This window comes from Myotis lucifugus, unplaced genomic scaffold (genome assembly GCF_000147115.1).
Source record: "Myotis lucifugus unplaced genomic scaffold, Myoluc2.0 scaffold_5, whole genome shotgun sequence".
In the NCBI taxonomy this organism is placed as follows: Eukaryota; Metazoa; Chordata; class Mammalia; order Chiroptera; family Vespertilionidae; genus Myotis; species Myotis lucifugus.
The window spans coordinates 13,012,420-13,036,238 of record NW_005871053.1 but is presented as its reverse complement, the minus strand read 5'-3'; the positions used below and the strand labels follow the sequence as shown (position 1 = coordinate 13,036,238).

Sequence of the window (23,819 nt, the reverse complement as noted above, 5' to 3'; positions counted from 1 at the left end):
TGAGCACGGTCACACTGCCATGGGAAAAAATGTGAGCTTCCTTGAGAAGGGGTGTAAGCTCCCGCTGACGCTAACTGACATCCCTGTTGTCAAGTGTCAAAAAAGGAGGGAGGTTTTTGGTGACGGAATTAGCACGCCAAAGGTGAGAAAGAGGTAGATCATTGGCTATGGAACTGGAGCTCAAAAGGTGAGCCTCAGGAGGACAGGAAATTCCCTTTTTTTTGCGGGGGAGGGGGGTTAATCCTCACCAGAGTATATTTTCCCCTTTGATTTTTTTAGAGAGAGTGGAAGAGAGGGAAGGAGAGAGAGATAAAGAAACATTGATGTGAGAGATACACATCTATTAGTTGCCTGATCAGAGCCGGCGATCAAACCTGCAACCCATGTATACACCCTTGACTGGAATCGAATCCACGACCCTTCAGTGAGCAGGCTGACACTCTAACCACTGACTAACACCGGCCAGGGCAGGAATTCCCATTTCTCTCTGGACCTCTCTTCTTGGGCCAAACAGTACACACATGTTCAGCATCCTCACAGGCAGTAGAAAAGGGTAATTTCAGCCACGGGGAAGCAGGCAGAAAACTCCAGGCTGAACACAAGTAAACTCTTTGGTAGGACCAATGACCTAGTTACCTATCACTGAGCGTCTGTTTTCATGTCATTGTTTTTGTACCAGCACTGCTTGGGCCAGAGCAGTCACTGGAGAAGGTGACGCCCACTGCCAGCATGGAGGTGGCCGAGGGACACACGGTCAATCCCAAGGACACAAGTGCTCAAGTCATTCTTCCCAAGTGGAGTTTCCACCTCCACTCCAGCAAGGGACCTGAGTCGCCTTTTATTGGAGGAAACCTCAGGCTGCCTTCCATTCTCTGCCTGGTATTTCACAAAAGAATCTTCTATTGGACGGGAGGCCAGATGGATTGCCTCCCAAGTAGAAAGAGGAAATAACTACCTCTTCCTGAGCGCCTCTCAGAGCCCAGCCATCACAATAACCACTGCAGGTAATCAACACTCAGAAGGCAACTCTCTAAGTGGGTCACTCCTGGGCGAAGAAGGCGTGAGGAGAAGAGGTAACCTCCAAAGTCATGCATTGGCTGACAGAGCCGAGTGGGGGTCTGAACCTGCATCTGATCCAAATCCAGCACTTCTTCTCCACCTCGAGGTCCTAGAGTTTGAGATTCTAATAAATAAGATGGGGATGTTCTATCAGTTTAATCACAAAAAGCAGTGAATAATGCGGAAAGCCACATGGCCACTCAAGAGGCACATACAAATGATTCTGCTAAAATTGACCACTAACCAATCTGAAATCAGTTATTTACAGAATTACAGGAGATGCCAGTTGAAGGAGTGTGTGTAGTAATGGAGCTTATGTAGAGTCCTATATGGTAATTTCTATGCCATTCACTGTTTTTATTAACCTCTACTCCTCAGAGTTTGGAAAGCTTTCCTCCTAGAAAGAAATAGTGCAGAGAGAATAAAGCCAGTCAGGGGAGGGAAGAAAAAGCAATGACCGGCACTGCCGGGGAGCTGTGCCCGTTTACCGGCACTCTAGAGATCACTTGTGTGAGAGAGCACTGTCCCAGCTCTACGTCCAGTTCACAGGAAGGCAGGTTAGCCAACAGGACCTGGGGTACTAGGCCTGCGTTCTGAACTGGAGGCCACTTGAATGGCTACTTTAATTTGGGTAATTAGAGTCTTAGTCCCTGAAAGAAATTCACCTAATTCAACTGCAATTGATGAATTTGAAATGGCAAGTGTTACCTGAACCCGCACGGTAATTTGTATGAGAATGAGGCAATATTATGAAGTGGAAAATACACTTCACCCTCTTTGGGAATATGTGTGAAGACTGTTTGGTTACCAATGAATATAAAGAAATGCCTTGCCCTAGCTGGTTTGGCTCAGTGGATAGAGCATTGCCCTGCAGACTGAAGGGTCCCAGGTTCGATTCCAGCCAAGGGCACATGCCTAGGTTGTAGGCTTGATCCCCAGTAGGGGGCATGCAGGAGGCAGCCAATCAGTGATTCTCTTTCATCATTAATGTTTCTATCTCTCTCTACCTCTCCCTTCCTCTCTGAAATCAATAAAAATATATTTTTTAAAAAGAGAAATGTCTGCAATTAGTGTCCAAATTTTGTCTTTTCTAGGAATCCTAATTTCCTTTTAATAGAATAACTGGATTCAAAATTACTGGAAGGTATCTCTAAAGTTCTTCTGGTCCCCAAACATTAAATTACAAGTCACTTTCAATGCCCCCAAATTTAAAGCAACCTGGTACGTGGAAGCACCATTTCGGCTTTTATTTCTCAAGTTTCCCCGGCCCACTGTCCTGTCCTGTGGTCCTGCCCCCCTCAGTCAAATGAAGATCAAGCCCGAGGCAGAAGAGTCTGAGCCCACATAAACTGCATATTTCGACTCTGCAGAATAAATGAGGCGAAGGGAAGCATCCACTTGCCTTATTTAATTGCAAAACGGCAGGGAAGGTGCAAGATTTGTGCTTTATCTACATAGAGACTCAATCGACATTGAATGATTAGGATTTTGTTTTCACAAGGCGTTATGGCAGGTGGCTATTTACAAGGCCCTGCACTCTCTGGCCCCTGCATCCAGCCTGGCCTTAGTTCATGTCACCCTCCTTCACCTGTTCTGGCCACACTGGTCACCTTTCACAAAGTCCACCGTCTTCACACAAGCTGTGCCTTGCCCAGCATGGCCAGGCTGAACTGAAGACTTCATCAGGTGCTTCTCTCTCAGAGGGGTGACCCTGCTCTTGAGTCTACCTGAGGATCCTTATTTATTACTGCGTTATTTATTGCACTTTGTTTTTCCTTTACAGCAGTGGTCGCCAAACGGTGGTCCGCGGACCACTGGTGGTCCGTGAGGTCCAAAAGGCTGGCGACCTCTGTTTTAGAGCACTTCTCACTATTTGTAATGTCACCTGCACCTGTGTATCAGCTTGCCTGATGGCTGCCCCTCCTGCGAGACTGGGAGCTTCCTGGAGGTAAGAAGCCTGTCTGCTCAGTTCACCGGGTGCACCCAGCACAGAGCAGACTGGATGCTTCATTCCTGAATAAATGGAGTAGGGCAGCTTCAGGACCTGGATGACAAAGTGTGGTCGAAGGCCCTTCTCCCCGCTTCTGCGTGGAGCAAGTACCACTCTGGCCCACTAAACAGGAAGCACCCTGGGCCCTCTGCAGGCAGCACCGCTGTGTGGGCACTGGGCCCCATGCTGGCTGGTGATGCTGGCGAGCGTTTTTTAGGCAGTCTCTTGGGCAGGGAGCAGAGGGGAGCCAGTGAGCCCACCGCATGGTACCCAGCACTGACAAAGTGGCTCTCAGACCCCTGGGACACATCCCTGTGGGGACACTCAGTGATATCCCAGGGTAGCAGCTGTTATAATTGGCTGAGAACCATTTAGTCGACAGACATTTGAACTGCATGAATATTTCAGATTATGTCAAAAAGCCTTAGCTGTTATATTTAACTATTGCTAATTAAGCATATAAAACCACTGTTCGGAGCTATATTAAGTGCAGAGTTCCGTATTTTTGACATTTAAAAAAATCCACTCTGAAAAGAGTAACACAAATTAATTTCTCATACCCATTCCTTACCTAATTATAATTTTCATAAACACTAAATATAAAAGCCAACTTTTTTGGAGAGAAAACCTGAGAGCTCCAGCAAGCCTACCGTGCCAGCAGCCGAGAAGCCCGTTAGAATAACCTATAGCATTTTTATGCTTCCCAAGAGTAGTGCTGTCCAAATCAAGTCCCCTAATCTGTATTCTGCCTTTCTACGAGATGTTAAATTTCCAGTGCATGCCATTCTTACCTTATCTCTCAGTTCCATGGACAACTACAAGCATGAGAAGCAAAACAGTGAGAATGATATGTGAGGGTTTAATAGTCAGCTCATAGGGAAGGACAGCAAGGCTGGTGCCTCAGCAAGTCGCAAGCCCTTTCCTGTCCCTCTGACCCTGCATATCAGTCACGAGAAAGTGCAGTAGAATTCTGATCCGGAATCCAACCATCCAATGAAGAAATGAGTCAGGAGAATATTGAGTTTCTAAAGACTCAGCTAACAATCACAAACTGGCAAGAAGTCTCAAAATCTGTTATAAATTAGCCCTCCTGGGGTCTATTACTGCAAAGATACTTTGAATTTGATGCTCTCATTTCAAATAACAAACTTCTTATGGCTGACCAAGTTCCCTGCGGTGAAGATTAAGGCCATTTGCTATTAAAGAATTGGACCAAAAAAAAAAATCTGCCTGCCAAGTTTAATGGACAGCTCCTTCTCTTTCTCCACTTTCTGCTTTAGTGTACTCTGGCCAGAGGGGTGTGCAGCCAGGGTCAAGAGTCTGCACGCACGGCTATTCAAATGCTTTCCTGACTGCAAATTCCTGCAGGTAGTTCTACTGCTCATCAAACATGGGATCCTCCAGGAAAACCTGCTTTCAAGGAATGCTTGCTATGACTTTCACAGTATTCAGGGTACTTCGAAAACATTAGCTCAACAACAAAATCGGACACAAACATTGATGATACAATGGAGAAATGTAAGCCTGCTGAAAGGGACATGTTTCTCAACCGGGTGGCTATTCAGGGTCTCACCGTGTCTTAAAATGAATCGGGGGTGAACACATTCTTATATAACCTTTGGGATGCTAAAGTGAAGGAGTGCAAAATTAGAACTAAGTTTTCTTAGGGTTGGCAAAAAGGTCCTCTTTGTTTTTTAAAAATGGTAACCAAATGCAAGATATAGGATCAAATTTAAGATTATAATGAAACATGAAGCCAAAAATAGTGATAAGCCCATATTGCATCAAAAATGTTGACCTGATTTTGTCTATTTACTCTAAAATATTTTGATTGGGTAGACAGGGAGTTCTGCTTTCTGTCATATAAGAAATCAGGAGGAGGCAGTGACTTATTTTATCTCTCCTAATAGTGTGTAAAAAAACAAGTGGCAGAGAGATTTGGTTTGGGATTATATCTATCAATCTATTAATAAGCACAACTGGACATCTACTGACATCTACAATATTGTACTATTGATTGAATAGTTAAATTCATGTAAGCCCAGAGATTTCTAAAGTGGGTAAACACACACACACATGTAAGCATGCACTATAACTAGCCAAAGACAGATCAATCTTCTAATGGAGAATACTATCAGGAAAAGAGCCATTTAATTTCAATCCTCCATACCTGGTGGTGTTAGAAAAATGTGTACTATCACAAAGACTAGGTTTCCTTTAGCACAGTAAACCTACTTTACTTCCACTGGAAAGATATTCTCTGTTACAAAGAGGGACCAGTAACCTGGGGCTTACTGTAATTCAATAGTTAGAAAGGTGGCTAGATGGAGTGCAATCTTAAGGCATATCTGATTCCAGAGTTAAAAGAAAGATGAACACATTAAAAAGAAGAATTTAACGAACTTGAAAAAAGCAAGACTCTACTGACAGTGAATAGCTAAGACTAATCTACTAGCTGCCTCTAGTTTCACGTCAGTGAAATTAAATATAGATCTAAACTGGAGTCTAGCTGTAGCAATGTCTTAAAGAGGATCCATAAGTCCCAACTTAAGTTAATTAGAAAATCGGGGCTTACAGAGTGGTTTACTGCAGCTCTGATTCATAATCATGTAACAGAAACTGAGAACATCTTTGGGGAAATTACAGATGTTATTTTATGCTTTTTAGAACTTCCTGGAAATAACATTTGCCCATATTTTTAAAGGTAATTTTGAATTGTCCCATTCTGCCCCCTCCCCCCAAATCAGAATGTCTTTATTAACAATTCTGCCAACTTTTGTCTGAATAGCCGATCATTTTCCACTAGAATTGGCAGATAAGTAAGCACAGGGGTGGCTGTGGCAGGCAGTGGATTTAGTCACAGGAGTGGGCGGCTTATTTTGGCTTCTGACATGGCTTGTTAGGAAATTGTTTTCTTGGGGGACAGGGGAGTATGGTCCCCAGATTACAAGTCTATCTGTCTGTCTGATGCAATTGAATAAACTTAAACATATATTAACCCATAGACCATTAATTTCAATTTAATGCTGAGAAAAAGAGAGAGACAGAGAGACAGAGAGAGACAGAGAGAGAGAGAGAGAGAGGGCACATTCACCTAGGAGAGCAAGCTAGCTCTCTGCACATTTATTCAGGCCTTGTCCCCAGCATTCTACAGAGCAAACAGCTCTTTGGCTATTTAAATAGCAACAATGTGTGTAATTCTACTACCTCTCAAAAGAGTTCAACCAATTTAATTCATCTAGAAGTGCAAGTCATGCAAGGCATTTTTATATTAGACTAGAGGCCCGGTGCACGAAATTCATCCCCGGAGTGGGGGGTTGGAGGGGTGTCCCTCAGTCCGGCCTGCGCCCTCTTGCAATCCGGGACCCCTCAGGTAGGGTCCCTAGGCCTGGCTGGTGATCAGGGACTATTGGGGCTTTCCTTCTCCCAGATGCTAGCAGCTGGCCCCGTCCCCACCACTGCTTGCCATCTGTGCAGCTCTGCCCCGCTGCCACCAGTCGCCTCCCTCTGCGGGCAACAGGAGCAATTGTGGGAGTACTCACTCCTTGAATCCTGCTCTACTACAACAACTGTTGTGTCTGAGTCCTTCTGCCAGGGACTGGACCTCCTTGGACACCAGGTGGAGAAGATATGAGAAGTTGTTGGAGCCTAAAGACAGTTTGCTGTTATACAGAAACTAGAGGCCCAGTGCACAAATTCGTGCACGGGTGGGGTCCCTTGGGGTGGCCTGTGGGGATTGGGCCCCAGCTCGCGCCCCCAGCCTCGTAGCCTCGCAGCCCTGCCTGGCACCCCACCTTGGCCTGGCACCATCCCCTCACTTGCTTTGCCATCCCACCTGAGGGACAATCGATCAGGGCCAGGCCCCCTGCCTGGCTCCCTCAGCACCTGGGAGCTGGGCAGTGGCTCCACCCCTGACCGCTGCCGCTGGTCGCTGTCTTCAGGGTGATTAGTGGGGCGATTGGGCCCTCACTCGCACCCACCTTGGCCTGGTACTGCCCGCTTACCTGCTCCACCATCTCGCCATGGTCCCGTTCTCACTGAGGCCCATTAGGGCTGGCAGCGGCCCACTGCCAGAGCCGCCGATGCCTGCCATGATCCGCGCCAACCCCTGCTGGTCAGTGTACATCATAGCGAGCAGTCGAAAGACCGCCCAAGGGGACAATTTGCATATTAGGCTTTTATTATATAGGATGTAAATGCTGAAGGCTACCTGCAGGGTCTGCTGCACCCTGAGCAGCAACAGTAGTTCTGATAAAAACTCTACTGGCTCAGTTTGGTAAAACTTTATACCAGTGATGATGCTCTTCCACTCATCTTCACCACTTAGACACACGCGATTTTAAAAAGTTAACTGGCACAGTTTCAAAATAAACTCCAAAGTGAGAAGAGAATCAAAGCAGAAAAACCAAAGGAAATTAGAAAGATGATAAAATGAACTAAGTCTCCCAAGTTTACTGCAAGCAGACACTAAAGAAGTGGCCACAGAAAATCTATTATGTATGAGAATCACAAAGATGCATATTTAAAATGCAAATTTCCCGACTTTATGCCCAAGACTCCAGACTCTGCAGCTCTGGGCTGGAACCCAGAAGTGGGCACATTTAATAAGGACCCACGATGAGCTTCTGATGCAGGCACCTCACAGTCCATGCTTTGAGACAAACACTGTCACCTCAGCAAGCACTAGAGGACAGGGGCTTTTAGACCAACCACAATTCCTTCCCAAGAGGCAGGATTCAAGTCAATCTGGGAGGGAGGGAGGGAGGGAGGGGAGGGATGAAGGAAGGGAGGGAGGGAAGGAGGGAGGGAGGGAGGGAGGGGAAAAAGGGAAGGAGGAAAAGAGGGGCAGAGAGAGAGAAAAAAAATCAATCATGGAGAGGGTATAATAATATTGTATTGTCCAAATTATCAGTTCATGAACTATTCCAGTGTTTAATTTGCTAAACAGAATTAAATGTATTCATTAATGCATGGGCATAATCACTAAGCACCTGTGTGTGGCAAGAATTGTAGAGGATAGAATAAAATAGAAGACAGGCTTGCTCTAAAGGTGCCCTCGACCTCCACACAGAGAGAAGACTACCAGGAAGTACAGCAGGATGAAGCCACGTGTCACTAAAAAATGGTAAAAATACAACTCTCTGGCATTCAAGACAAGGAAAAGATGTTCTCCAGAATCTGTTGGCGAGGGCGAGCATCAAGGAGGGCTTCATGGAGGTGGCATTTATGTCTCTTGAAAGGCAGGCAAGTATTGAACAGGATTGTCCACGTGCAGGAAAGGAGTACATCAAGGACAGGGACAATGTCATGAGCCCACTGACAGGGTGTATGAGAATATCCGTAGCTCATATCAGCTCCTGGTGCTGTGATAACTAGTCAGCTAGGCTCCAAATCCATCAAAGGAAAATTATACAAATGAATGCAAAAACAGTTCCCTTCTCAGGAAACAGAAATGCCAACATCTGGCTCTAAATTCCACTTGAAGGGGAAAAAAAATAGACATATGTTGATACAAAGCCAGGAAATGCTGATATAAAAACGGAGCAAAGAGCAGTTGGTAGGCACTTCTCAGGAAGTTGGCTGCCAAGCGGCATCCTTTCCTCCCCTCACTCACTGCAGCACCCTGGTCCCTGGATGGGGCATTGCTGATGGGACCGCAGCAACTTTGTAGGAGCTAGTGAGCAGTCCAGGCAACTAGGACACACCTATGGTGCTCCTTCTTTTGCTGAAGTTCTAACATTTACTCAAGAGAGACTCAAAATATCAGATGCGTATCACCAGGTCTGAACAGAATTCAGAACTATGCTTGTCTTTTGTACATGAGTTTGTTTTCTTTCTCCCTTGTGTCTCTACGGCAGAGAAAACTTCTGATTGGTGTTCTTTCACTGGGAGGCAAAGAAAAGTTTTTTCTGCTGCCTCCCTGTATCAGCCATCCTTGGGGTCCCTCGTTGAAACAACTGGAATGGGGACTCAGATCAGTCTATTTCCATCTGTCAGTCATGCCAGCCAGGCAAGATAAGTAAATTTATACATGCACAGCATCACATTTTGCATCTTGCAAAGTTAACTGATTTTTTTAAACTCAGACCCATCCAGGAGGTCTTACCAACTTTATCCGTTTTCATTTTATACAAGGCATAAGGTAGTGCTGCACTTCAACACAACGGAAGGGGTTTATTAGTTCAGTTAAAGGATACTAAAATTTTGCCTCCCCCAAATGTGCCTTTTGGGACATTGATGTTAAGCTGGTTATTGCAAAAGAAAAGACCCAGAAAGAGCCGTTAACCCTCCCCCTTTCCTCCTGAGAGAGAGATGGAAAGGCCTGCCCCGCGAGAGGAGTCAGCTTATTCGCCTTAGCATCAGCCAGGAAGGGTCCGAGCAGAGGCCCCTTGGCTAGACTGACCCCAGCATCCCTCTGTCTCTGGGCTGCCTAGCGGGGACTTAACCACTGTGCTCCGCTCAGTCTGGGCTACCTGTAAACTGCCTATGTCCCCTTTGAGATCTCAGACCCTACCCCCCTTTTCTCGTGTCCAGATAGCACACAAGCCTCAACTGCCCAATATATTTCGGGTCTCATTCTTATGGCGCCCCTGAGTGTGTATTCGTATAATAAACTTTGGACATTTTCTCCTGTTAATCTCACTATTAGCTAGAGAAACTGAGCAGGCAGGAGGAAAATTATTATTTTTCAGCCCCACACGATCTAAAAACACTGCATTGAATTTCTACGTGGCTCTGCTTCTGCATAAAAGCCATCTCTATGTCACAACACCAGTTCCTTCTCAATCCAGGTCCTTCTCAATCCAAACTCTGCCTGGAGCTAAGCATCGAAGATTTTTTGTAATATCTGCTACAGTATAGTAAAAGTCATAACATTCACTGATCTTTAACACATCCTATTGCTTTTATCAGGTCTTTCATGTTGCCTTTAAGCATTTACTCCAATTCAAGAGAAAATTCTGAAAAAAAAATTTTAAATCTATTTCAATGTTATTTGTTTTATACTATGGGAGTTGAAAAAACGCACACACAAGAAATCACTGAAACCTTTATAAGCCAACTTTCTAAGCTGAACTGGACCTTTTCATGTACAGCCTTTGTCAAGTGAATGGATTTCATATTTATAAAATGCTACTTGAATCCTGTACTCTCGAAAGTGAGATTATTAAAATAATGGAATCCTATATTCCAAATCTGTTTTTAAAGTAAATATTATGAAATATCTGTATATTTCAAAATGGAATTTATCTCTAGCAAGTGTTTATGGAGTGCCTACTATGGGGGATGCAGTTTGGGGCACTGGGAACATTAGCAGTTAACAAGGCAGATAAAAATACTGGCCTTCAAGAAAATTATTCTCAAGGGAAAACTCAGTATAGTTAATAAAATAAATGAAACATATAGCCTATTAGATGGGGAAAAAGTAGGAAAAATAATAAAGGAAGAGAGGCGGGTAAAGTTGGGGGTGTATTGCAATTTTAACTGGCCTGGTCAGGGAAGGCCCCTTTGAGAGGCAGAATTTCAGCCCTAGGAGATACACAGGGAGAAGAAGCAAACTGCAGAAGTAAGAGAAAGTACAAAGCCAGTGTGGATGGGGTAGAATGAGCAAGGGGGAGAGTAGAAGAGAGGAAGGAGGTCTGAGGAGTGACAGGGGACCAATGATGCAGGGGATGGAAAGCCATCAGAGCTTTATTTAAAGCAATAATGTGATCTGGCTTACTTTTCTTGAGATATAATTCACATGTCATAAAATTCATCCTCACCAGTGAATTCACAATTCACTGGTTTTTAGTATAGTCAGAAGGTTGTATAACCATCACCATTTCGAATTTTAGAACGTTTTCATCATCCCCCAAAAGAAACCCACACCAATTAGGGGTCCCTTCCCTTTCCTACTTGTCCCACAGGCCCTGGCAACCACTAATCTACTTTCTGATTCTATGGGTTTCCATATTCTGGTCATTTCATATAAATGGAATCAAAACATGTGGTCTTACGTATGTGACTTAACTCTTTACCTGCTGCTGAGGGGAGAACAGGCTGACAGGAGGCAGGAAGAGAAGCAGGGAGACCAGTGAAGAAATGAATGCAATAATTCAGCTGAGAAATGAGAGGGGCTGCAAATAAGATAGGAAGCAAGGTGGTGAGCAATGGCTGGGCCATGGGTACATTCAGATAAGCTAGATTTTGGGTAAAAGAGAAAGAAAAGTTAAAGACAGCTCTTAGGCTTTTGGCTGGAGCACCTGAGAAGATGGAGCTACCATCAGCCTAGAGTGCAAGGCTACTGGACTGGCAAGTCAGGAGATGTTCATTAAATCCAGATGCCTATTAGCCTTCGAAGTGAGAACACCAAAAAGCAAGCTGGATATGAGACTGGGATTCAAAAGAGAGGACTGCATAGAGATGTAAATTTGGGAGATAGAGAATGGAAGGCAATTAATAACATCAAACTAGAGGAGACTGTCAAGGAATAAGTGATTAGAGAAAAGAGGAGAGGTAAGGAAAGAGTCGCTGAACATGTCAACATTCAGAGGTCATATAAATGAGAAGGAATCAACAAGAAAGATTGAGGAAAAAAACACCAGAATGATGGGAGAACAAAGAGAGACTAAAGTCTTAAAAATCAAATGAAAAAACTTATCATGGAGGAGGGCATTGTCAACTATGCCCAATGCTGCTGACAGTCAAGTGAGATAAGAACCGATAATTAACCACTGGATTTAGGGGTGTGGCAGTCATTCACAGGCCGCCTAACTTCTTCCTCTGCTCTAGCCTCACCTTTGCATGTGCCACGTCATCTGCCAGGCAGTGCTTTACCCAGATATGGCTTTGAAAGAAAAAATGGTGTGAAGATGGGAGGACAAAGGACTGACTAGAATGGGTTCACAAGACAATGGTAGGAAAAGAACTGAAGTTGAGCAGGAGGGGCAAGCAATTCTTTTGAGGAGGTTAGCTGTAATGGGAAGTGAGGCAGGAGGGGGCTTTTTTCAAAATGTGAGAAATAAAAATATATTCATATGCTGGTGGGACAAATTCAGTAACAGAAATACATGATAAGGGAGGGAGCAGAGAATTGCTGAGAGGTTAGAGGAGACAGAATTGAACACATTTTATCTGTTTGTCTACTGATGCAGGAAAATCACGGAAGGAAGGACACAAGCTTTCTTCTTTTTTTCCAGGAGACACAAAAGCAACCATTACTTAAATTTACCTGGATCTGTTTTTCAAGGCTGAAGGCATCAAATTAATTGTACAGAGAATGTCAGGGTTATACTCGAGCTTGGAATAAAAAGATTTAAGTTAAAGGACCATGACAAGTTCCAATACCTCAGAAACTTCTTTTGACCTCCCTTTTTCAACCATAAAATACTGATGAAAAATAATCTATACTTTATAGAATTGATGTGATGATCAATGAAATATACAAATGTTATTTGTAACTCTTAGGTGTGATATCCCTATAAAGTATCGGCAATCCTACTCAATAAGGCAGACCACATGCTCGGTCTGACTCCAACATTACAGAGTTTAGATCTAAGAAGTGGGGGGGAGGGAAGCAATATAAAAAAGGAAAAAAAAAACTTAGGAAGAATGACTAAATAAAATCATGGAAAATAGAAGCTTTCTGGTACTGTATTGAAAACACACTCAATTAATTGTTCATGAAGTATGCCTGAATTCCCACCTTTAAAAAACTCAATAACTAATTTATTTTTGTTGCCCATATCAGGGGAGAGATAACCCAAAAAAATTATTGCTAAGACCTATGTCAGAGTTTATTCTTTGTTTTCTACTAGGAGTTTTATGGTTCCAAGTCTTACATATAAATTTTTAATCCATTTTGAGTTTACTTTTTTGTATATTGTATAAGAAAGTGGTCCAGTTTCATTTTTTGCATGTATCTGCTCAGTTTTCCCAACACCACTTATTGAAGAGACTGTCATTTCCCCATTGCATATTATTGCCTCCTTTGTTGTAGATTAACTGATGATATAAATGTGAGTTTATTTCTGAGCTCTTATTTCTGTTCCATTGATCTATGTGTCTGTTTTTGTGCCATTACTATAATGCTTTGATTACTATAAATTTTAGCACAGTTTGAAATCAAACACTATGATATCTCTGACTTTGTTCTTCTTTTTCAAGAGTTCTTTGGCTATGGGGATCTTTTGTGGTTTCATATAAATTTTAAGGTTATTTTTTCTAGTTTACTGAAAAAAAAAATGCCATTGGTATTTTGATAGGGATTGCATTGAATCTATAGAATGCTTTGGGACATCATTCCAGTCCATAAACTTGGTATATCCTTCCATTTATTTGTGTCATCTTCAATTCCTTTCATCCATGTCTTACAGTTTTCAGAGCACAGGTTTTTTTTTACCTCTTTGGTTAAATTTGTTCCTAAGTATTTTAGTCTTTTTGATGTAACTCTAAATGGAATTATTTTCCTAATTTCTCTTTCGGATAGTTTGTTATTAGTGTATAGAAATGCAACAGATTACTGCATCAAACTAAAAAGCTTTTGCACAGTGAAGGAAACCATCAAAAACAACAATAACAAAAGGCCTACTGAATGGAATATTTGCAAATCATACATCCAATAAGGGATTATTATCCAAAGTATATTAAAAAACTCATACAACTTAATAGCAAAAAACAATTAAATTAAAAAATGGGCAGAAGATCTGAATAAATAACTTCATAGAAGATATACCAATGGCCAATAAATATATGAAAAGATGCTCAAGATCACTAATCATCAGGAAAATGCAAATCAAAACCACAATGAGATATCACCTCATACCTCAGAATGACTATTATAAAAAAGTCAACAAATAATAAGTGTTGGCGAGGATGTGGATAAAAGAGAACCCTCATGCACTATTGGTGGGATTGTAAACTGGGGCAGATACTATGAAAAACAGTATGGAGGTTCCTCAAAAAATTAAAAATAGAACTACCATGATCCAGCAATTTCACTTTTAGAAGAAAACAAAAACACGATTTTAAAGAGATATATGCATTCCTATGTTCATGCAGCATTATTTACAATAGCCAAGGTATGGAAGCAACCTAGGTGTGCATCAATATGTGAATGGAAATAGATGATGTGATGGGTAGCTAGATTGCTTCCATATCTTGGTTACTGTAAATAATGCTGCAGTGAACATAGGAGTGTATATATCCATACATACACACACACATTTGTATGCTATACATGTGTATAGATAATGAAATATTACTCAGCATAAAAAAGAATGAAATCTTGCCATTTGTGACAACACTGATAAACCCATAAAGTATTACATTAAGTGAAATAGGTCAGACAGAGAAAGACAAATACCACATAGCTTCACTTATACGGGATGGGGCAAAAGTAGGTTTACAGTTGTTTGTATGGAAAATAATACAATAACAAATAAGTAATAATACAATAATAAACTCTTTGTCTCATGTATTCACAATTGTAAACCTACTGTTGTACGGGGAATCTAAAAAACAAACAAAACAGACTCATAGATATGGAGAAGAAACTAATGTTCGCTAGAGAGGAGGGGAAGAGGTGGGTGAAGAAGTCAAGGGGAATAAGAGGTACAAACTTCCAGTTATAAAATAAACTAGAGGCCCAGTGCATGAAAATTCATGCACTGGAGGGGGGTCCCTTGGCCCAGCCTGCCCCCTCTCACAGTCTGGGAGCCCTCAGGGGCGGGAGGTGACCCAACAGTCAGGGGAAGGCGACACCCCCATCACACCTCTGCTGCTGCCACTGACAGCAGCACAAGCCTCGGCAGGCCCTGGTTACCTGAGCCTCAGGCGGCCCTGGGCAGCTGGGGGGCTGAGGGGACTTGGGGACTCCAGAGGCAGGTGTGCGGAGCTGCTGTGCTCGCCTGGGGGTGGGCCTGGCCTTGCCGTGCACCTGCTGCTCCAGCGGGGCTGTGGGGTCTGGGCACCGCCATCTTCTGGCTGTGGGTGCCTCCATCTTTGAGGGCGGGGCAGTCAATTAGCATATTCCCTCCTTTTTAGCTGTGGGCGCTGCCATCTTTGCGACAGTGTGAGGGTCAATTAGTATATTCCCTCTTTATTAGATAGGATAAGTCACACATATACAATGTACAGCATAGGGAATATAGCCAATAGTATCATAAAAACTGCATAATGGTGAGTAATGGTTACTCTACTTGTGGTGATCACAATGCAAAGTACATAAACATTGAATCACTATGTTGTACACCTGAAACTAATATTGTATGTCAGCTCTACTTTAATAAAAATTAAAAATACCCAACAACCACCCAACAACAAAAAACCCTCAGCAACTAAAAAATCCTCTAGAGTCAGCTGAGCATGAGGCAAAAGAGAGAACACTAAATTTCACTGTAGTACCTAAAGCAAGACCATGCTTAGACAAAGATGTAACCTAATATCTTTTCACAAATCTTTTATTCTCCATGTTCCAAACATCTGCCAGAATCAAACCAAATCAAAAGATCATTTGACCTTTGACTTCTTGCCCAATAGGAGACATGAATAGGTGTTTTTAAAAAGGTTTTTTTGATTATTATTTTCATGTATTAATTTACCTAGGAACTATTAACATAAAGAACTCTGATATGAAATTTATCATAGATGCTAAAGTTGAACTGACCTTTTTACCCAGCTCAGAAAACTTAGCTAAAAACTCTGTTGGCCATGAGCTCTCACAAGATTTTAAAGGAAAGTGTGAAAGAAAGAATACATAAGGAGATACATATAAATGCTTTCCTTTAAAATACCTATCACCTAGCCCTAGCTGGTTTGGCTCAGTGGATAAAGTGTCGGCCTGCAGACTGAAGGGTCCCAGGTTCAGTTTGAGTCAAGGGCACATGCCCAGGTTGCGGGCTCGAGCTCCAATGTGGGGTGTGCAGGAGGCAACTGATTGATGACTCTCTCTCATCACTGATGTTTCTATCTCTCTCCTTTTCCCTTCCTCTCTGAAATCAATAAAAATATTTTTTAAATAAATAAATAAATAAATAAAATACCTATCTCCTTACACATGCACCACTTGGTAGAAGAATCAGAGCTTCCTTGTGAAATCATGTGTACACTTCACATATAATTAATAGGAAAAAAGCTTAATTTTTCTAATTAAAAAGGTATTTATGTATTCTTACATTTATGAACTACTATTTGTATATCAATAATATATTAGAAACTGATTCTTTAGCCAGAATTCTAACATTCCACTAAAAACCCAGTTACTCGGATTTAAACAAAATCATCCTATACAGTAGGTCCTAGGGTTACATCAGAGATCCGTTCCTACAGCGCAACGTAACGAGATTTTCACCGTAAGTCGGAACCCACCTACATAAGCACCTACGTCACTCACATGGAGCACATACACAGCAGTAATTAAATGAAACAGTAAAAAAAAATTTAAAACAAAGATAACAATTCCTGACCTTTAATTGTGGTAAATAAATAATAAAAAACATAAAGCACATATGTACATACGTTGAAATGACGGAACTTTTTTTTATATATAAATAAACGGGAGATAGCGACATAACCACGAAACGACATACGTCGAGTCTGTCGTAACCCAAGGACTGTCTGTATAATAAAAGCCCAGCAACTGAATGGCGGATCGACCAGTTGCTATGATGCGCACTGACCACCAGGGGGCAGACGCTCAACACAGAAGCTGCCCCCTGGTGGTCAGTGCACTCCCACAGCGGGGAGCAGCTGCTCAGAGGGTGGATCCACAGCCATTTGGCTGACCAGGATGAGCGGAGCTCCCACAGCAGGCCAATCCCCTTAGGCCATGCCCCCCACCAGTGCACAAATCCCATGCACTGGGCCTCTAGTCATTTTACAATGATCTATGTCATAGAGTTCATAGGAAGAAATTATTGTGATAGGTGAGTATCTCTGCTTCAAGCTCCCTCTCTCTCAATCACATACTTCAGCATTATTGGGGAAGTGATGCTTCTTAGTTAAAACATATCATTTAAGAGGCCCGAGCCATTTCAAGCATTGGTTTTGATTTGAATATTTTTGAAGAAAGTTTTATCATATTACATATTTCTCTAATATGTTATTATAATTAACAATAAAATTAATATAATGTCATAATTAACCTTAATATAATGTTAAGTCATCTGGATTACTTAGGGACATCATTTTGAATATCTGGCAATAGGCTGAATTATAAAATCTTCCTAACTAAGAATCTGCTGAGGAATGTGGAGCTATTCACCCTCGCCCTAGGTAGAATCAGGCTATACGTTTTCTTAGAAGGCAGTGTCTGTCTCTTACAGCCTTTCTGCCTCCGTCGCCTTGTCAGGAGGCCACCTGTCATTTCTTGCTCCCATCCTGTATCTGTTGTTTAGCAGGCTTCTCTGTTTCCATGGAGCTGTCTTTTGATTCTAAAAGTGGCAGAAAGAGCCCTAGTTTCAAAGTGAAGTGGGCCTGCCACAACCCAGCAGTATGGCCCTGGATAAACCACTCATCACTTTAGGAATTTGCTTCCTTGTCTACACAGAACCAGCCTGAATGATCTTTAAGTCCAACCTTAAGACTTTATGAAGAATCTTGCTAAGGACTGAAAAACACTAACATCTATGCATATTAAAACTCTGTCCAAAGAAAGAACAGAGAAACTCTCATAAAAGGACCCAGAGGTCCCCATACTTTGGAGCACAGAATCTATAGCCTTGTATTTTTGTTGTCATGGACTTTTGGGACTTAATTCTGAGTTCTTTGTTATGTTTCCAACAAGTGACGTTCCGTATTGGCTAAATCACATCCAGATAAATGGGACAGAATGACATAAAGGAGTTTTTAAAAAAGAAAATTAAATGACTCTTAAATGTACGTCCTTCACATAAAATATGAGAACGCAAAAAGAAATTTTCCAAAAGCATAGAATATATTATACCTTTATGAAAACTTTGCTTCTAAATGCATTTCCATGTGATATATCAACAAAATGACACTGCATACTAAAAAGTGATTTACCTATAACTACATCATGACCATCAACCAAGCCAGCAGAGAAGAGCTCCTGAGAAACGCCATCTGCTGTATCTGTCCAAATAGGAAATGAATATGTATTAGTAACCAAAAAAAAAAAAATCAGCAATCCAGTACAATGTAAAGTATATTTTTTTAATTTACAAAAATTACTCACATGTGTTTTAATTCAACAATTCAGATTCTATCAGGAGGAAAAAATCCCTGCCATGTACTTGCATCGTGTTATTTATTCAACAGAAGTTACACAAAATTATTGTTTCGTTTCTCTTGCCCTTTGGCTACTGTCTTAATTAATCCTCAAGTACACCTCTAAATTAATCCTGAAATGCACCTCTAGATTTTCTCTCATAGCTGGTCCCTATGGCACTGCTTTTCCTTCTCCCCGAGGTCAGTTCCAGCCAGCATCAATCCTTTTCTATCATTCGTAGCTATTCAGTCAGAATTTATGGCAAAGGCTGAAAAGGTAGCATTTGATACAACCTTATATTTGGTACAAACATCCTATGAGTTTGTTGGACTATAAGATGAGCTATTTAAGAAACTCCTTTAACATGACACTGATCACTTGATAGCAACAGATTCATTTTTTTAGAAAACGTGGTTGAATAAAAGAATATATTTCTCAGTGATAAGTGTCAGGAGTTCGCAGTCTCATAAAGATGAGACTGAACAGGCTATAGCAAGTAAATATGGCTGAAATTACTTAATTGGAAGGCTATGAATGAACATGATCATAGTGAGAAGTCTGCTTGAAGACCTTGTAAAGGGAAACTACATTTGCAATGTGCTCAAAAGAACCATTATGAACCCCGATGTTTTTATATGGGAGATGATGTGATCCCCATGGCCTTCTTATATTCTCACAAACACCAGGAACTGTAGGCGGATAAAAAGAAACCAGCTTAGTAGCAACGCAGATGGACTTTTGACTTTTAAAGTCTTCTAAAGTCAGGGAAAATGTGCAAGCACAGCTGCTGAATCAAGCAAACATCTAAACTGAACTGCAGTTTGCTATGACACAGGCTGCCTTCAACACAGACAGTGTTTCCTTGTAAATCTGTGTTTTAGATATTGCAATTGTGTGAATGGGTGTGTACGCATGCCCATGCAATCAAGTAATTTGAGGCACAATGATCTTTCAAAATTCTTGGGCTTTAAAGGGCTCAGCCTGGTGCCTGACACATAGTAATTACTCAAAAAATAAAACTGTGGTGATGATGGAACAGCAAAGGTCATCAAAACACATCTTACACTCGTGCACTCTTTCTCCTTTCATGCATGACCCGAATTCCCAAATGTTAATAAAAATTTGGGAGCCAACGTACGTTCTATGTACTTCCAAGAAATTGTGGTATTCTATCATTTCACTCATCCTATTTCATGATGAATGAAATAAAATGGAAATAAAAAATAAATACATAGAAATCTTACTAAACTATAAAGTTCCATATAAGGTGGGCTTATCTTGGACCTTGTCCTTACTGCTGGAAAATACCTTATACAGTTCTTTTAGGAATAAAATGATCCCCTTCCATGAAACCTTGGGCAGAGCAGCTAACGAAAGGTTCCACTCTGAAGGTGACTTGGCTTTATGAAGCCGGCTAGGACAGTCAGCCTCACCATCTCCAGCTTCCCGGGTGCACCCGGAAACTTCAGGAAAAGAAGCCTAATGAATTAAAGGGCTTACTAGAACACACAGCAGGCAGTCATTGTATTTCTACTAGAGGCCCGATACGTGAAATTCATACAAGAGTAGGCCTTCGCAGCCCCGGCTGCCTCGGCCCTCCCAGCCCCGGCTTCGTCCGGAAGGTTGTCCGGATGGTTGTTCCACACTGTTAGGCTGTTTGGACGATTTACATATTATGCTTTTATTATTATAGACTGACTGATCATCTGCTAAGGCATCTGAATGTGTTACCATCATCTCTAAAGTAAGACCTTGCACTTGAGTAAGGAGCTGTAATCACAGAATGCAGTTAAACATGGGAACAGTCGAAGCCACATTGAGGGCTAGCACTTAACAGAACCTGAGCAAATGGCATTCACAAGTAGTTAAAGTGTACAGCATCGTCTACTAGTTCCAGGACTCCTGGGTCCCAAACGAGTCATATTAAAATAGCTAGCAGATCGTGCTGGCTGGCCAAAAATGGAAATGTTCCATGTTTGTGTGTATGCCATTAAGCAGTTATTTTGTATGCACATAAGTAATATATCAGTAATAGAATAGAAACAGGAAGGTAAATGGTAATATCTGTTTCTTTAAGCTGCTTAACATTCCTGATGTGTAAACAAGTTAACTAATCATGTATGCTCTGGTTTCCAGAGCATAGAGCAGCATAATGAATACAAAGGGCTTACCCTCAAGGGAGGACAGAGAATATTGGATACGTTCGTGTTATATATTCTAGCCATAGGTACACATTTGTGTGTGTATACAGCCCAGACATAGTACACCTGTCGTGTGAACGCACAGAGGTAGTGCAGACAACGTCTGAAACGCAGGCAGCATCAGCAATCAGAGGTACAGCGATATATCCACGGTGTTTCCGTTACTAACGGGCCTGTGCTCACTGCCCAGGGAAGGTCAGTCATCATCTAGAAGCCAACGCTATGATTCTGTCTGGGCAATAGAAGCCAAGACTCTTGATCTAACTATGACAAACGAGGCTGCCAATGCCAGCACACAAAGCCAGGTAATGCTCATAGGGCTGTCTTATCCGCAAACATCCTCCACTCAGAAATTCATTTCTTTGTTAGCTCTTTAAATTAAAATTGATTTTTATTGCCATCTTCAATTTAAAACAATCAGTTGGAAAGAACAAACCTTAAAATAAGAATCTGTTCTTTTACCTACTGTATTTGAAACACTGATTATGAAATTACTAGATTTTATCAATGCATTGACTGGTCAATATTTTTATATCATAACAAAATATTTTTGTTGATAACAGAAACCTGCACCATATAATTTCACAGACTGAGTCTTAAATTGTCAAAGATGGATGTTCCCAGAGAGATCAATGAGCAAATTCATTAGGGCCTTAGTTACATTATTTTGTAAAAGGTTCTTCAAACGTTATTTTAATTCAAATATGAAGGGAATCATTAGATCTCTGTGCTTACATGAACCAGAGATCAGAGTCAGTGAGTCTAGACCGTGTGTGGCCCAGGAAGATATTTTGTTTGCTGGCAGTGTTTTTAAACTCTGAACTTAAATGTAATTATAATTTCAGCTTTTAAAGTATGTATACATTTTTGGGAACACATTGTATATAAGCTAATAATACTATTTTTATTCTGTGTATAAGATCTCCATGTAAATTGTGATTGATTAATAAATAAAGTGTATTTGGTAAAATTTTGCAAACCCAGAAGTACACGACTTTTTAATTTTTTGTGAGCTTACCAATTATGCCTGCAGCAGAGGCCACAGACACTCCCCAACACAGGCTTTGTGTAGTCTGAATTGAGTACAGAGGCCAAGCATGGTATCACTGTTTGCTGCTCAACCCTCATCGGAACTGCTATATGATCCTCAATGCTCTCATAATAATATCCTTTAGACCCTGCATCAGCATGCCACTACTTCATTTCATGACTGAGCTAATATGCTTAATTTACACACACACACGTAGCACATGTCACTGGAATTCATGAAGTCAATAGTGGTTCAGCAAATAGCAGTGTGGTGATTATAGTGGGAAGGGGGTGGGAAGAAAAGGGGGTCCTAATATATGGTGGTAGGCAAACGGTGCAATATACAGATCACGTAACATAGAAACCAACACCTGAAACCTACTGGTATATATTCAGGTGGACCAATGTCATCCCAATTAATTTAATAAATATTAAAAAATAGTGGTCCCATTTGGAATCCCTAAAATTATTATAAGTCTTTCCTTCCCTCCCTCCCTCATTCATTCCTTCCTTTGTTTTTAGAGAAAGCATTTTTGAATAGCAAATTATAAACATGTGCTTGTAATTAATTTTTGAAACCTTCTTTGTAGCAATAACATAATAATTTCAATTAAAACTCACCTCTTCCTGGAGTAAACTCAAATCGTATATCATTAAGTTCCTTTCTGGAATTTCTGAAATAAATAACATATAGCACATTAAAATCTAATAAGTAGAGTTTAATCAAAGTAAATGTATTACAATTTTTACAAGATGCTACTAACATGTAGATAGCATTTTACAGTCTCAGGTTACCTCTAAATACTTCCTTAACTGAAAGTGATAGTTATGACAATAATAAAGGAAGATATTTGTTTAATTGCTTGAATTTACCTTATAGAAACCTATTCATATCACAAAATTCCAAAAATAAAACATTCATTTAATAAATCTACACTAAATTAGTAACCTTAGATATAATTTCATAATAGAAAATTTCAGAAGCTTTTAGTTTAGAATGATATTCAATACATTTTTCATATTTTTCTGAGAAAATAGTATTGTATCAACTTTCTAAAAAGTGAAACAAACAGACAAGATAGGTGTGGCACTGAAGTTCATGACAGCACTATACATTAAATCATACAACAAAATGCCCAGAGTAAGGTACATATTCCGTGGTTATATTTTTTTAATCTAAACAGAGGGGACCTGAATGTTGTGAAATTACCCACTGAATATATAAAACCCTATTTAAGTAAATATAAAATACTTACATAAACTATAACATATACATACTGGGTGGGATAAAAGTAGGTTTACAGTTGTGAGTTTATGAAACACAGAGTTTATTCTTCTATTATTATTTATTAACTAGAGGCCCGGTGCACAGAATTCATGCACAGGAGGGGGGGGTTCCCTCAGCCCAGCCTGCACCCTCTCCAATCCGGGACCCTCGGGGGATGTCCGACTGCCGGTTTAGGCGCGATCCTGGGGATAGGGCCTAAACTGGCAGTCGGACATCCCTTTCACAATCCTGGACCGCTGGCTCCTAATCGCTCACCTGCCTGCCTGCCTGGTTGCCCCTAACTCCCCCCCCCATTGGCCTGACTGCCCCTCATACCTCTGCATGCTGGCCTGGTTGCCCCTAACTAACCCCTGCTGCCGGCCAGGTCGCCCCCAACTGCCCCCTCCCTGCTGGCCTGGTTGCTCCTAACTGCCCCCCCCTTTGCCGGCCTGGTCGCCCCTAAATGCCCCCCACTGCCATCCTGGTCACCCCCAACTGCCCACCCCCACTGGCCTAGTCACCCCTCACTTGGTCGCCTCTTACTGCCCCCTCCTCCTGGCCTGGTTGCCCCCAACTGCCACCCTCTGCTGGCCTGGTCACCCCTAACTGCCGCCCCTGCTGGCCTGGTTACCCCCAACTGCCCCCCCTGCTGGCCTGGTCGCCCTTCATGGCCCCTCCACTGGCCTGGTCGCCCCACGCAGCCTGCTGTTCAGTCGTTTGGTTGTCCTTCACTAACCCCCTGCTGGCCTGGTCGTCGGCAGCCATCTTATGAGGGTGTGACAGTCAATTTGCATATTACCTCTTTATTATATAGGATTATTGTATTATTTTCTACATAAACAACTGTAAAGCTACTTTTTCCCCACCCTATATATACTCAATCAAAAAATTAAGTGACACTGGGGAAATGTGAAACAAGTAAATAAATGAGTTTTCCATTTATATTAATTTCAAATAATGATAAGCCGCAGTGAGCAATAAATTAGAATGGTTTTAAAATTTCCTAAGAATGTTATGACTAACATCAACAGATGCTAAATTAAATAAAAACACCTTAAAAAACTG

At 41.6% G+C, this 23,819-nt stretch overlaps 1 protein-coding gene across 1 annotated transcript in view; it reads right to left on the bottom strand.

The window, feature by feature from the left end:
• STK39 (serine/threonine kinase 39) overlaps positions 1–23,819 on the bottom strand; it is a 228,171-nt gene that overhangs the window by 36,586 nt on the left and 167,766 nt on the right. Inside the window, exons 15-16 of the mRNA XM_023743558.1 lie at positions 22,109–22,161; positions 18,053–18,121 (exon numbers count right to left, since the gene is read on the bottom strand). Of these exons, the coding sequence (XP_023599326.1) occupies positions 18,053–18,121; positions 22,109–22,161 (122 nt within the window). The remainder of the gene's footprint in view (positions 1–18,052; positions 18,122–22,108; positions 22,162–23,819) is intronic.